Source organism: Chamaea fasciata, unplaced genomic scaffold (assembly GCF_029207755.1).
Source record: "Chamaea fasciata isolate MVZ Bird 193981 ecotype frontalis unplaced genomic scaffold, bChaFas1.0.hap1 SCAF_7, whole genome shotgun sequence".
In the NCBI taxonomy this organism is placed as follows: domain Eukaryota; kingdom Metazoa; phylum Chordata; class Aves; order Passeriformes; family Sylviidae; genus Chamaea; species Chamaea fasciata.
This window is the reverse complement of record NW_027094092.1, coordinates 30261040-30276252: the sequence shown is the minus strand read 5'-3', so window position 1 is coordinate 30276252 and position 15213 is coordinate 30261040. Positions and strand designations below refer to the sequence as shown.

The 15213-nt window shown below is 36.3% G+C and overlaps 1 protein-coding gene across 16 annotated transcripts in view; it reads left to right on the top strand.

Annotated features, from left to right (window-relative positions):
* GPHN (gephyrin) overlaps positions 1–15213 on the top strand; it is a 274965-nt gene that overhangs the window by 178733 nt on the left and 81019 nt on the right. For all 16 annotated transcript variants that reach the window (XM_066188296.1, XM_066188294.1, XM_066188292.1 and 13 more), the window contains one exon: positions 4299–4433. In XM_066188296.1, coding sequence (XP_066044393.1) covers positions 4299–4433 — 135 coding nt within the window. The remainder of the gene's footprint in view (positions 1–4298; positions 4434–15213) is intronic.

The window sequence follows — 15213 nt, the reverse complement described above, 5'->3', positions numbered from 1 at the left end:
GATTCTGTGTATCTTGAAAAGTCACTTAGGAAAAGCGAAAACTTTGAAGTTCATACACCTGATGATGAAGCTATATAGTACATGTACATACATACACTCAGTACACTCAGTTGTTGCAGTGGGGTTGGTTTTTTTTTAGAGTTTAGGTTGCTAAACTAGAATTTGCACTATGTTCTTCAGTATCTGTAGAACAGTTAATTTAGCCTCTATGAAGAACACTGTTAAACCGTCATACATGTTTCTGTGTTCTTCTGCAGATTACTCTAGAGCTATTGCTTTATGCATTCTATAATCCAAATCAGATCCTCAACCTCAGAGCAGAAAGTGGTTAGTTTTTTGGCAGGTTATTGGGTTTTTTAACATAAAGGGCTTTCTGTATGTTTTTAAGACTTTTTTTTTTCTTGTATAACAGTCATGGTAATTGCCACCTACAGATTGTTTTCTTACCTCGCCGTCATTGTCAATCTTTGTTTCAGTTCTCCGCTAAAGAGAATAAAGGACTTTGTCTTTTCCTTTTTCCCCTTGGGGGCAATGCTCTTGTCAAAGTTCTCTAATATGAAAACACAAATATTTAAACCAAAATTAAAGTATGTCAGAGAAAGGGCAGGTCAAGTAAAAATGGTAAAACAATGACTGATGGATATGGTGAATATCTTTCTCTGTCACTTCATTCATTTCTCATTAATTTCTGTCTTTGTCACTGTATTACAACAGGTTTTCCACTCCAGCTAGTGCAAACAGAAACTATTTTCACTAAGAACTAAGAATTTTATTGTGCCCCATTTAAAGTTTTGAGTTCTCTACTCTGTATTCAATTTATTTGAAACTGAAAAATGAATAAAACAAAGAGACAAATCATAAATGCTTAGTGTGACTTAGTGAAAGTTAAAAGAACAATTTATCCAAAATGCAGTAATATTCCTGCCCTTCTTTATTTTAGGTTTCTGTGCACCAGGACACACAGAAATTTCTCATGGGTTTATTATTCACCTCTTTAACAGAGTTAACAACAAGTTACCTTGAATAGAGATTAATATTTAATTTACTTTTTTAATATTAAAATTCAAAAACTCTCTAAATGTAGGTGAGAGAAATGAGAAATTCCCCATGTCACATTATGTTTTTATGTGTTTCTGTTAATGGCATAGGCATACTAGTACCTTCACAAAATTCAGCAGGTGGTGGTGGTTCAAAGAGAATACAAGCGGCACTTTCAGCAGTACAGCACATTCCACTTTCATATTAGAAAAAGAGCAAAATTTGTAACTGTGAAATAACTTTATTCTCTCAGTGAGAAATTTGTCTCTAGAATCCAGATAGGTTTATATATGTATTATTTTCTGGTAATTGCATTTTATGTAAAGGTAGTGATTTGGAAATAGTTCTCATTGAAATTAACTGCCTGTGATCATCTTTTCCCTTTATCTTCAGCATCCTTTTCTAATTAATATCATGGCTGAAATTTTACTTAAATTTTCATTTTCTCACAGGCAAAAAATAGTACTGCACATGCAGTTCAGGGAAAACTGGGATTGTCTCAGTTACTTTATTGCAGAGAAAGGTTTTTATTGCAAAAAAAATATCAGATAAAATTGTAGAAGCGATGATGATCAATATGGTGGGAAATAAAAATGTTTCTTGCCTGAAGGATATGACACCATATGAAGTATCTGGTTACTCTAGAGTACCCTGAGTAAACCTAGGGAGAACTGAATCATTATATAATTTGCAAAAGCAATATTGTTATTTGTGTTGTTGGGGTCTAGGAGTGTGTAAAAGTGGTTTTAGACCCGTACAGATCCCTGCAGCTTTTTATCAGAAGAGAGTAGAGAGAGGGTATCTTATTTGAAGACTTAAAACTCTTCTTTCTTTGATTTTGTCTTTTATTATTTTATGCCTTTCTCAAAGTGTATTTTTTGCTGTATTTTCCTTAGGCATGGTCACTAAAGGAAGTATTGAAAGTTGTAGGGAGTATCTATGCCGATATAAAACTTGGAGATTGTCAGCCTGTTTTGGGCTTTAATGAATTTAAGATGGGATTTCAGGGGAAAAGTGAACAGGAGGGAAATCATGCTTCTGACTACAAACCATCTGAGCATTTGGACTATCAATCATTCAGTTTACCTCTAAGATACATCTCTGAGATGTGATTTGCAAATCAGAATACTCCATGTAGAGGCCAGTTAGGCACTGTTTCTGGAGAGAAAGATATCCCCAGCAGAGTTGTCCATAATGAGAAAAACCTCTGCTGACTTCAGAATTTACAGTGGAAATTGTCACATGAGATGCTAAGCCTTGAAAGATCCTCTGAGGAGAGCTGGCAGAAACTGACTGGCAAAAAACACTGTTAGTCTAGAAACACGGTGGAACAGAAAGGAGGCAGTTGGTGGCACTCTGAGAACAAAACCCGTTTTCATACAACTTATAAACAAGTTAGAAACAAAAAAAACATGAGGAGGAGGGCGTATGGTGATATAAGATCCCCTAGGTAATACCCAGTATTTCTAAGTCAAGGTTGCTAAGTGAGATATAGTCATTATTTATAGAGGGGAACCCAGGATGTTGAGGGAGTGGGAAATGACATGTATTGAATGACACAAGTATTAAGATTGGTCATTTTAACTACACTGAAACAAGCAACAAAACTCTCTTAATGTTCTAAAAATGTAACACATACTAAAAGCTAGGATTCAAGCTTGTTCCTAGAAGGACATACTTTCCAGTGGCTTCTATCTGCCCTAAAGTCTTAGTAGGCAAGAATGCTCAAAATGCTTAGGTGTAGACTGGGTAAGAGCATCTCCATTTATTAAAAAAATCCTGTCTAGAAATTCCCAACAGTCATGATTTGGCTTGTCTCTGGATCTTCCTTTCTTGCTTCCTGTTATTGTCTGCTACTGCCATTTCCCCCAGACACAGGGATTCTTCTGATGGTCCTCTTAGAACTTGAACATCAGGCTGAATGAAGAAATTCATCAGGAGGAGAAAGATCTTTAAATATACATGTGTATATATATTCCTTCAAAGATCTGAATGTCTAGATTTTCTGGTTAGTTGTGATAGAATTTTCCCAGGATTTTCCCTCAGTGAAGCCATGCTGGCTGCTTCAAGTCACCTCACTGTCCTCCAAGTGCCTTATGAGGGCTTGTAGGAGGATCTGTTCCATGATCTTCCCAGGCACAGAGGTGAGGCTGACAGGTCAGTAGTTCCCAGGATCCTCCTTTCTACCCTTTTTTATGATGGATGCAACGTTCCCTACTTCCAGTCACCTGGGACTTCACCTCACTGCCATGACTTTTCCAATGCCATGGGTGGTGGTGCAGGAGCTACATTAGTCTATTCCCTCAGGACTCTGGGATGCATCTCATCAGGTCCCATAGACTTATATATGTTCGGGTTCCACAGGTTCCTCAGGTGGTCATGAACCTGATTGTCCCGTAGAGTGGGGCTTATCGTCCCTCTGCCTTAAGGTCCATCCATTCAAGAAGTATGGGAAGAGAGGTTGCCAGTGAATACTGAGGCAAAAAGCTGTTGATCTCCTCACCCTTTTCATCATCCCTTGTTACCAGTTTGCCAGTTGTTCATCAGAAGGGATATGCTTCCCTAACTGGCATTCTAATATATTAGTGGGAAGTAAAAAAATGACTGTATTTCTTTTTTTCCCTTCAGAATGTATTTTAAACAAAGTGCTGGCTTTGGATGGTGATTTCTAATGCTTTTGCCTTTACTCACTCCAGAGGCCTGTAGCTTTTGCAGCACAAACCTTACATTAAAGATTTTTGTAGCTGAAATAAAGTCTTCATGGAATAAAGAGTATTTACTCACTGCATGACATTTCTTGTGAGAAATTTTTTAAATGCATGACATTTCTTTAGAGGGGTTCAGTAAATTTCTAGCAAATGGTTTTCTTTTCAGAATATTGCCCCCTAGTTAGTAAATGGAAAGTCTGCCTCCATTTGTGCCGTGGTAGAAATCACTGGTGGTCGTTTTTGGGTTTGAAACAAAGGTTTAAGAGGAGACCATTATATTCTTACTATTTCCTGTTGTAGTATGTTTGATTCATAGTTTTTTCTGGCCAACTAGTATGTTCTGTGCTGCTTCAGTTAGAATGTGATGTTATATATTTGTTGGGTATTTGTTACTGAAATTAGGAGAGTATGCCATTAACCACTGCCAAGCACTGAGTATGAGGAGGTGTGCAAACTGAGGAGTGCAGTATTCCTGTTTTTGAGGTAAGGTTTTGATAAAGTTTTACATACAGTATATTTTTTGCTAATAATTCCATCTCTCTTCTTTTTAAGATTCCAGATTCCATCATCTCTCGTGGTGTTCAGGTTCTCCCACGTGATACAGCCTCCCTCAGTACTACTCCTTCAGAATCTCCTCGTGCCCAAGCCACCTCTCGCCTCTCCACTGCATCCTGCCCAACACCAAAAGTAAGTACATTTATGCCTTGCAAGCTCCATGCTCAGCCCTGTAATCTATCAGATTAATGTATTGCCTCTGCTGAACAAGGTTGGTTCGCATGCAAGGGTTGTGTCATTCTATGCAGTAGATAAATGCAAGACAGTGTAGCTCGTTCCATGTGTACTGTTGTACAGTTTAACCCGTGGGTCCACCAACACCTTATGGTTACTGAAGTTTCATGTTATCTCTTGCAATACCAATCATGAATATGAAATTGTTAGCATCTTGAATGTATTTAGTATCCTTCAGTATCCCCAGGAACATAGATAATCCTGCCACTGAGTAACAACATTAAGCAAATAGTATCTTGTCAAAAAATATATACATGCAAATTTCTAGCCTGGGCTGGGGCAGATCTGTGCCCCCACTTTATTATTGTTCAGTTTAAGACTTTCGAACCAACTGGCTTTGCTCAAACTTAGATATTTGCTGCCTGACATTTGGAAACAAAAAAACAGCCAAAATTGAATAGAAAGAAAGTTTTAATGCCAACCTTGTGGGATTATTTTTCAGTTCTTAGTGATTAGACTGTACTATTTAATTGAGGTGAACTCTATATGTTTACTTTTTATCAAGCTTTAAATAGCATACATCAAAAACTAAGCAAATTGACCAGTGGCAAGGTCTGTAATGTTTATCTTCAGCAGAATTCCTTTCAGCAGAAGAAAACTGTCTAAATTTACTTTATGTGTTCACATCACAAAGATCTTTCTGTGGCACCAGATGCTGACATACTAATAAACCAGTAGCAGATGGCAAATAATAACATTCTTCCTTATCTAACTCATGATCCTTGAAGATTTTTCTGCTTGCTAAAATGACTGCCAGCATCTGCTAGTTCTTCTCTCCTACTGTCTCATTCTTTTTTGTCAGCAAACAAGATTTATGGGCAACCACCCATAGAAATATTTTGGTTTAACCTATGGGATTGTTCTATGCAGTACTTACCTTACTGTAATAGAATCAAAACTGTTCTGATGGACAGCAAACGTGAGCTTCATTATATAGTCTACTTTTCTCAAAATTGTTCAGTGAATTCTATCTGTAAGCATCTCCTTCACTTTTTTCCTAAAAAATTGTATCTTGTCTGATGGCTTAAAAATAAAAACATGGAGCTTTTTACATTACAACGCTCAGAGCAGAAGAGCAAGACAAAACAGAAACTGCTCTGAACCTTATGCCCATTGATAAAACAAAGTTGTCCAAAGAAAACCAAAGGTGACCAGTAACAGGTATAAATAAGAGACAGCTCTGCTGGAAAATAGCTCTAGATGATACCTGTATATTTTCAGGAAGTTTATCACAATGGGAAGGAGTAAAGCTGTTATGAAGCAGAATGCAGTCCTCTAGACTGTCTTGATAGATTCAGAGATTACAGAAGGAATGTACTAGAAATCTGAAACAGATTGAAAATCTGAAACTGTGTTTGGGCAATTAGTGGAGATGAGTTCATTAATTAGATCATGCTTTGTTATTTCATGTTGAGACCTGCTTTTCATGTATGACTGCAAAATCAGGTTTTGCTCAAAATGTGTGAGACCACATCACTTTTAAAGCAGGAATTGCCATGCAACATCTAGCTAGATTAGGTTTTCGGTGATGTATTTGATGGTGGTTTTTTACAAGCTGATAAAGGGAAAAATCAAAAAACACCCAACTGGAAAATAAACTTGATGAGTGATGGCATCTGTTCCTATTACTTAGAGGTTGGATTTTGCACATAAGCTCCTTTACCACTTAGAGTTCTTGGTTCATTTTATGTATTACTTTCAAAAAACCTAAGAAACTACCGATTATCTTTTTGTTCAGTCCTTTACAGTATCCTCAAGGTTTGAAACATCATCTGAATTTGTCAAGAAATGTGGTTCATTCAGATTCTTCAAGATTATCATGTGTCTAAATGTCTTATTCTGTTTTCCTTCTGCATCCTGGCTTTCTAATAATGCAATATGAATTAAGTTTATACTGGCCTCTTGCCCACACAGTAATGAGAATAAAAGTAAAGTGAACTTCAGCATCCAGGTGACGTTCCAAGGTTGTTTATTTTGCTTCTTTAATCTGCAAGTGTGTATCTTTTTAGTACACTCATTTGCTGGTTTAGGAACTCATTTCAGGGCTCCAAAACATGTATAGATGACATGAAACAAAGATGAGGAAGTGTCAGGGGAAAAAATTATTTCTTTGATTATACTTATTTTTGGAGTGGTGGTCTAGCCACAGAGTAAGTGGCAATATATTTCTTTGTCAACTGCATATTCCAGTTTATTTTGTTGTACCGTTTTCTTGTTGTATTTTTTTGTCCTAAGAGTACATCCTTACATCTCTCTTACTGAATTTGCTGAATATCAGAAAGCTCTGTGTGTCTCACTAAAAAAAAAAAAAAAAAAATCAAGCTTCTGCAATGATGGGAGCACCTCTATTGAATGAATGTAAGTAGCAGGTTACTAATGCATGAGGATATTGGAGAAAAGGTATAGGGAACATGTTACTAATGCTCCAGATTGATTTGTTAGAAGATTTTACCTTTTCCTAATCATATTTTGGAAAACCGAATGTTTTTACGTATACAACCAGATCATGTAGACAAAATACAACATTTAATTACAAATTTGCTTTACTGTTTACAACTTACCATCCATGTTTTCTGAAATCTCTGTATCTAACAAAGTACTAAATGACAAATACTGAGTTGGAACCTGGATATTTCAATCAGACTTCATAAATGTAATTTCCTGGTAAAAGAAGTAATTATATTTCTTGTGAGGTAGGAACTTTTTAAGGTAAATTGCCATTGGGATTACTCTGTGTCAATGATTAGGTCCATCCCCAAGACTTAGCAAACCAGGTTTTGTTACCTTTTAATACCTCTGTAGAACACCTTTCTTGTTCCCTAAATTGTATTTGAGTTTCAAACAAAATCAACCTCTGCACAAAAAGCTTTTAAACCATATTTGGCATAGATGGATTCACGTATAGAGGCAATCTAAGCTTTACTCAGAGGAGAACTGCGCTAAGAGTCCTCCCTATTTCAGTCATTCAACCATAAAGTTTATAGTGGTTGTGACATGTTTTTATCTTGTTCAATATTGTTTTGATTGTTTAAAAATTTTACGGCTTTCTTAAAATGGTTAGATGATTTTTCTGAATACTCACAGGACAGAAGTTTAGGATGACGCAGTGTGGCTTACAAGTTTTTCTTATCATTCCAGTAGCCACTCAGATGCTAAGATCTCACTATGTTTTTGTCTGTGTTTGTGGTTGACATTTTCATGAAGTAAAATGCAATGTTCTTTTCAGACACAAAAGCAGTAGGTGTACCTAAGGTAAAATACTTTTACAAATATAGAGGTTTTTTTTAATATTTTCATTAATGCTGATTCTTGGAGGTTTTTTTAGCTTAGAGTATAATACTTTTGATCTATAACTTCAGATAACTTAAAAGAATATATCCAGAGCAACTGACTGAGTCATTATTTCAAACTTTGAATTTTGTTCTACTATTAGGTGGTTCATATTGGTATAAAAGAAAATTGCAGTTTTCAAGTTGAAGTCTTCACTTCTCCCATATGTAATTGATGTAATCAGTACTTAATTTTTGGAAATGTTGTGTGTCAAAGTCAAATGAAGCAGATTTAGAAGACCAAGGACAGGTTTTTAATTATCACCAGAAATTCATTTCAGTGACAAGAGATGTTCAAAGTATTTCACTTTGCAAGATCATCAGTCTCACTGATGCTCAGTTCTTTCACTTCAATGTGCAAAGTTTCTTTCAGTGCTGTCTTTGATCCTGAAGGATCCTAAGGAACTTGTTATAGTACATTTAAGATGAGAGTGCAGGGTTTTTTCCATCTTGTTACTTCATTCCCTTCACTCATTACATTTTGCTTAAGAGAAAGTCTCTCTCTACTTGCTAGTTTTCTGTCCCTTCCCTAGCTGTCCAGTGTTTAGTTACACTGAACCAGACAAAATCCTCAGTAGTAAGTTAGATCCTTACATATTTGTAGTTGCAGTAGATAACTTTTGATTCCTGTGTAATGAAAGTTTACAGGCTCTATCTTACAGCTAAAATGAACAAGCAAGGCTACTTTTCAGAATTTTTTCAAGTCTTGCAAAACAGATATCTCACCCATCCACTGGTCCATCTATCAACACCTTCTTTGTGACAGTACATTTAGTTCTGCTAGTTGGTCACTTTCTGTTACTTTCTGTCTCCTACAAAGAACTTTTGTCCTTATCATTCATAAGTAGACATTTGCCTAAAGACCTAATATTCCCAGTGTAGAAAGAATGACACATGCAATTTATGTAAATGTTCCAGTTGCAGAGACTTTCTGAAATGAAATAGCCTAGAAAAATACTTTGAAATTTTTTTGAAAGAAAAAAATGCTGATGAAGGTTGTTTCTGTGACAAAAAACCTCTTATTATTTCAATAATTTCTTATGCTTACTGCTAACAAAAAATGATCTGTCATGAACCACCGCTTTAATGTTAAGTTGTACATTGACGTCCAAACAATCAAATGAGTTACAAATTAATGCTAAATCTAATTAAGATTTTTGTTTTCAGTCTAGTGTTTTTTCAATATAGGATTGCTATGTGAAGTAAGCACGTTAGCAGATGGGAGCCAGTGGAGTTGGAAAGATGCTTTTGTCAATTATTGTTGTTACAAATTTTTCAGTAGAAGTATTCTGTATTTATCAGTAAAAGAAAGATCAGATTCCTTATCAGAAAGCTAAAAATTATATTCTGTTGAAGATGTGTTTTGGTAAGCTGTAGTTGTATCCACAGTGTAGATATTTTGTGTTCATTTAAGTGTATAATTTTTTTTTCTTCTTGATTCTTACTGTTTCTTCTTAAGGAGGTCGTCAAAGTGAAACATGGCAAGTATGTGAATGTATTTTAGAGTTTGAATGCATACACTAAATTTCCAAGTAAATTTTGTTTTCTTTTTATTTGTGAAGTTTGCATAAGCTGAAGTTTATTCCTCCTAGGAACTTGTCTGAGTAAGTAGCAAGTGCTTTGGCATGGCTGTTTAGCTGTGATTAGGTTGAGGAGCATGGAGAAATGAAAAAAAATGTTTAAATTGTTAGGATGATCTACATAGGTGAGATCACACTTCAAGCGCTGTACGGGTTTCGTGCTTTTTCTTGTAAAAAATACACGCAAACGTAGTTAGATACTTGTTCCTGCTAAAACTTCCGGTATTTTCATGAACATTTCTGGATTTAATTTCCTCTTAGGTTTTTTCAATGCACATTCCAGGATTACAGAAAATTATGTTTAGTAAAAAGAGATGCTAATAGAATGTATATTTGAGTAGAAAGTAGCCACAGTTGCCTTAAGATGCATCCTGCTTCCTAACACACATCAGTCTACTGTATCCTTCTGGGTTCTTCTCAATAAAATGCAGCATCAGTTTTCAGATAAATTGCTAGTTAAGATACCAGAATATTTTCATAAAGTCATTACTTTTTTCCCTCATTGTTTAAAATGTGTTGTGTTGGCAAAATGTGGATAATTGAGCCCTAGCAAGTCTCATTTTTAGTTCACATTTTGGTTGCAAACCGTGGTAGTTGTTAGTTAACTACTTACTGCAGTGCTGCAGCTTGAAAGGTGAGACATTGTAACTAAGGAAGAAGCAGCTCGGTTGCATGGGATATTAAAAAATCCCTCAAATACACCGTAGTTACTAAAATCCTTTCAAAAATGGAGGACAGGCTTTGTAGGAAGGTCAAAAACCTCAGGCATGGTCTTTTGGGCATTTTTTGTTAGTACCAAAATAGACCCATCAACAAGTCAACTCTGGAGAAGATGGACTAGGGTAAAGTGCAGGCTGAACACTCAATTTCAATAGAATTACTTATTTTTCTTAGCTCTCTTTATTGAATAGGTGTACTTCAAGTATATAAAGTATACTTTATTTATTCGTACCTGGAGTCAGTATTAAATAGTATAGCAACACTAAAATACTGTTCTCTTCCCTTAGTCATGCTGAAGAACTGTTTATTTTAGAGTAACTGGGAATTAGCTTCAGATCCAGAATATCCAGAACAATTCTTGCAGTCACAGAATCAGCTACTTTTCAGACCTGTTATAGTTTGAATCATACAAAGAAGCTCTTAAGGGCAAAATTTCTCTACATTTGTATGTCTTAATAACTAGTTGATATTTATTAAGCTAAGAATTTCATTCTTTTCCTGAGTCCAGTGGAAACTTTCAAACAGGTCAGAAAAGGTTACTCAGTCTTTCCCTGGAAATACTTTTTCTTTTCAAATTGTAACTATTCTGCATGTGTATTCCTTCAGAAGAGAACAATCTTTCAGTACATACATCCTGGCTCACACATGCATTACATGAGTTCTAGTCTCTGTATGCTAACACTGCATCAGATTGTCAGTTCCTCCTTGAAACGTTTTCTCAATTAACTTTGGGAGCAAGAGTTTTCGTTTCTTACTATGCTGTCTTCCAAGGCCAAGGTTTTTTTCAAATTCTGGTAACTTCAATTTGTCATTTCTTTAAGATAGGGAGAAGATGTGCATCCTTCTCACATTAGAAGCCTTACTGATATCTTTTCAGTTCCTGTCCGAAACAAATCTCTGGTTTGAATTCTGATGTAACGTAACATAAGATGAGAGTTTGAGGGTTTGTTTAATGGTTTGGGGGTTTTTTACCAACAGCTATGTAGTTACGCCTGTCTATCATCCAGTGTCTTCAATTAGAAATTACTGTAAATGCACCTCTGCAGAATTGTTTGCAGACTACATTTTCAATATATATATTTCTAGTTTTGTCACTGATGCTTGTTGAGTTTGTTGGCACCTAGTGATCATTTTGATGTCTTGCTGAAGATAGCATCAGAAAATATTGACTTCCCTTCTCCATTCAGTCTTTTTTCCTTGGGGCTATTACTTCCTATTACATATGTCAATTGACTAAATCTTGTTTCTTCATGAAAAATAGTTTCAAGAGTAAAGCTGTGCATCCTGTAGGCTGAATTTTCATATAGTCTTACATGTGTAAGAATTTGGTTTTCTTTTGTTCCTCTTCTTTAGTGTCTTAGTCCATTCATTCATTAACCTGATTTAATCAACAGCTCAGCTCTGGGCCTCTGTTCCTTCACTGACTCTTGACATAATAAATAATCCTCATCATTTATTGCTGTGTTCTTTTCTGATGAAATAATCAACAGTTTTTAAAATGTACCTGTAAGGATAAACAGCAATCTTCTTGAGGGTTCTTTTTTATTAAACAACTTAATGATGATAAAGCAAAGTCAGATGTTATCAGAGAGATAGATGATGCTATTTTAGAACAAAAAGGTTTTAATTCACCCTTTCATATCTATCTATTCAAGGGCACAAAGATACATGCATTCAGTATTCTGTCCAGAATCCATGTGTGTGTACCCAGCTGGTCTGGTCAAGATAGCTTGAAGTGATGGAGAAGATGTGGAGCACCAGCTATGACCTTCTCCACAACTTTCTAACATCCTTCTTATGCCATTATCCTTTTAATCAGTGTTGGATGCATCTTTTATACTCTTTAGAACCTGACGGTAGAGGGGATATTTGACTCCATCTGGTTCCACCTCTTGAATATGTTAGATTTTCTTGCTGTACTGTGTTCTCCTTATGTAAACCTGCTCTTTATCATTCTGATTTCATCTCAGTAGCTCAACTCTGTTTTGGTCTGTAAATCATTTTAGGTTATCTGATTTTACTGATTGGATATCCCGAGAAGCTGCATGAAGTGCTGTGAACTAAATGAACTACCAATCTGCATGCCATCAACATTTTTATGTTCCCTTCACTATGCTTTCTGGTGCTTCCCCATCTATACATGTCCTTCCTTTTCTCTGTCTGTTTGACATTCAAGGAGGATTCTTATGCTGAAGTCTATATTACCTTCCTGTTGTAGCAAGCATGTCACAGTTTGATCTTGTATCATGCTTCTACAGTTTTGCATCATCATCATCATCATTATCATCTGCATTTCATGCACATGTGTGCTGGATTTGGCTGGGGCAGAGCTGGTATGGGGCTACATAGCACTACAGCAAGCAGCAAAAGCAAAAATCAGCCACCAAGGAGCACTAGACTAATACACAGTCAGGCAAGTGTGCCCCAACTGTCACAGGAGCTTGCTGATTATTAGCTGAACAGAAATAACAGCTATGAATTCAATCTAGCACATTTTAAAGTCCAGTTTCACCTTTGAAAAGGGTTCTAAGAAACAGGAGTTGAAAGCAAATAGCACCTACTGGTTCTATGATCTTAATGCCTATTTTGAGCAATATCTAATATTATTTAACGTTATGATATGTGATACCATCAAAGATCAGCAAACTAAAAATAGTTTTCCCTTCTGCACAGCTGTCTCAAGCCTTGTTTTAGAATCTCATTATTTCTTTGGTCAGTCTCTACTCAGTTGCCTTTTTGACTTTTAACTTAAATAGGCCAGTCCTTTCTTGTATTTATTTCTCAGCCAGACAAAAGGGATGCGTAAAAAATTTCAGATTTCATTTTCATTAATTAAATAAGTCAAGCTCCCTCATTTTTATTCTTTAAAAAAAAGTCATTCCAAAACTAATTTAGTTTCATTTCAAAAGGCAAAATGTATATTATCTCTTTATAGGGGACATTTATGAATAGGGTAGAACTTGATTTCTTCACTTAGTTTTCAACAGTATGTTTACTTGTTTGAAAGGAAAGGAAGTGTTTCTTTTCTATTTCTGATCACTTCCATGCCATCACTGCATGTTATTGGATATGGATTTCTGCAGGCATCTATTGATATTTAAATTTAATGGAACCAACATACATTTCAGTATGTTGCTTTTTATTTAAACTAGCAATAGTGGAGAAAGTCTATATGGAAAAAGAGAAAATGAGAAAATTTGTGAAAATATGGGAAAATGAGTATCCTTAAGGTGAGACATTCAGAGTACTAACTCTTGGAACATATTTCTCTCCAATGCCTGTGTTGGAAACAGGGCCTCCCGCTTGATTACCTTACAGTAGATTTATGGATATCATTCTGTAAACAGTAACAGGTTTGGCAAGATTTCAAACCAGCTGCTGGCTTTTTTTCAAATTTACACCATTCATTGCAGTTTATTTCTTAAGACTGCTTTTTGTCTTTTATATGTAGTTTTTCAAAGTGTGAGGAGCACCTTTGAGCAAGGAGTTCTTATGTGTTTGCAGGGCAGTTCTCTGCAACACGGTGTTTGCCTTATGAAGTTTGTAGACAGCCTCGTTGGACAATGGTTTCACTCAACAGCACTGTTAGTATGGACAAAGATTGACCTTGGCCATTTACCAGGTTATTGTTAGTACTTGGCCACTTAAAAGTCTTATTGTTTTAAGCTTCTGCAAAGTGAATTGAATACCAGATCTTTCCACCTTTACTTAATCTTCTGATGTCCTCTCACTGCTTTGTTTCCTATGGCTTTAGTGGATACACCCTTTTCCAATATCCTCACCAACCCTTCCGCTCATTTTTCATAGTTGAACTCCTCAGGATGTATAAATGTGAGGAAATACATGTGACAAGATGTGTTTACGCAAACTTTCCATACACAGCCCTGTCTAGTCAAAAGGATAAAAGGCAGGTTGTTACAGATATTTGAGAAGAAACCTTAAAGGTGCTTGTCCTCTTCCCTTTAAAGTCCCACTGCCCTGTCTGTTTTCAGAAAGGTGATATCTTCCTTGTTACACTGAGCCCCAATGCAAACACCTCTCCTTTAATTTTGATGCTAGAAGTGGTCAAAGAGAGCAGATATTTGCTTTAGAACCCTACCAGACAGCTGATTTGCTTTATCGTCTACCTGTCCCATCATCAGGTCACTTCTAAGTGACTTCATTGGTGCAACAGTTTTCTCCATGACCATGAAGCTGTCTTTGACAGGAGCTAACTTAGTGTCTTAAAGTGTTTAAAGGACAGTGTCTGCCACTATATGTGCTATAACCCTATATCTACTTCAGCTTTTAAAACTTCAGTTCAGCTTAGGGCAGCAAGGCAAAATAGTGCATTCAGAAGTGAATTGTCAGTTTGGAAAAGGTATATAAAAAGTATACAAAGATTCACCACCCAGGACTAGGATGTTTCTATTTTTTCCTTAAGTACGACCTTTCCTGCTTGCCGAGACAGATTTCTGATATATGGGATAGGTGTTTGAGTTTTGAAAAACTCTACCAGGAGCATGAGGTGCAAATTCTGCTTTCTTTTGTAGGGAAAGCTAGAGAATCACTGAGGCTGCAGGCATAGGTAGAGCTAAAAATGTGCCAGGAGACAGTGAAAAAATGATCAAATAGGTCTGAAATGAGAGGATTGAATGTATTGAATTGAGGAGAAATTGGATGTAAAGGTTGAGTGGTAAAGGTCCGATATAGACCAAGGCAATATTTGTGGCTCTTGAGTGATGAGGCTGCAGGACTTGGAGTGTTTGAAGAAGAGTAGGAAGTAGCTTGGATGCAGGAGGTAGCAATAGCATTATGAGAAAAGGAAGAGCAACGGTCAAGAAATGTCTGAAAGGCAGCTTTGAGCAGGTGAAGGGTTTGCAAATCTTCAGCTGTGTGACAGGAGAGTTGTGCAACAGTTCACTGCGTAGTCACAGTAAGGACCCAGCTCTCATATGCCCAGATCTCTAGCTTAAATGAGATTTAGGACATTAAGTCACTGCAAATAGGGGCACACTATGTAATGTTTGTATTTATCGTAGTCTGTCTTGCCCTGGTTGTGCATTTTAC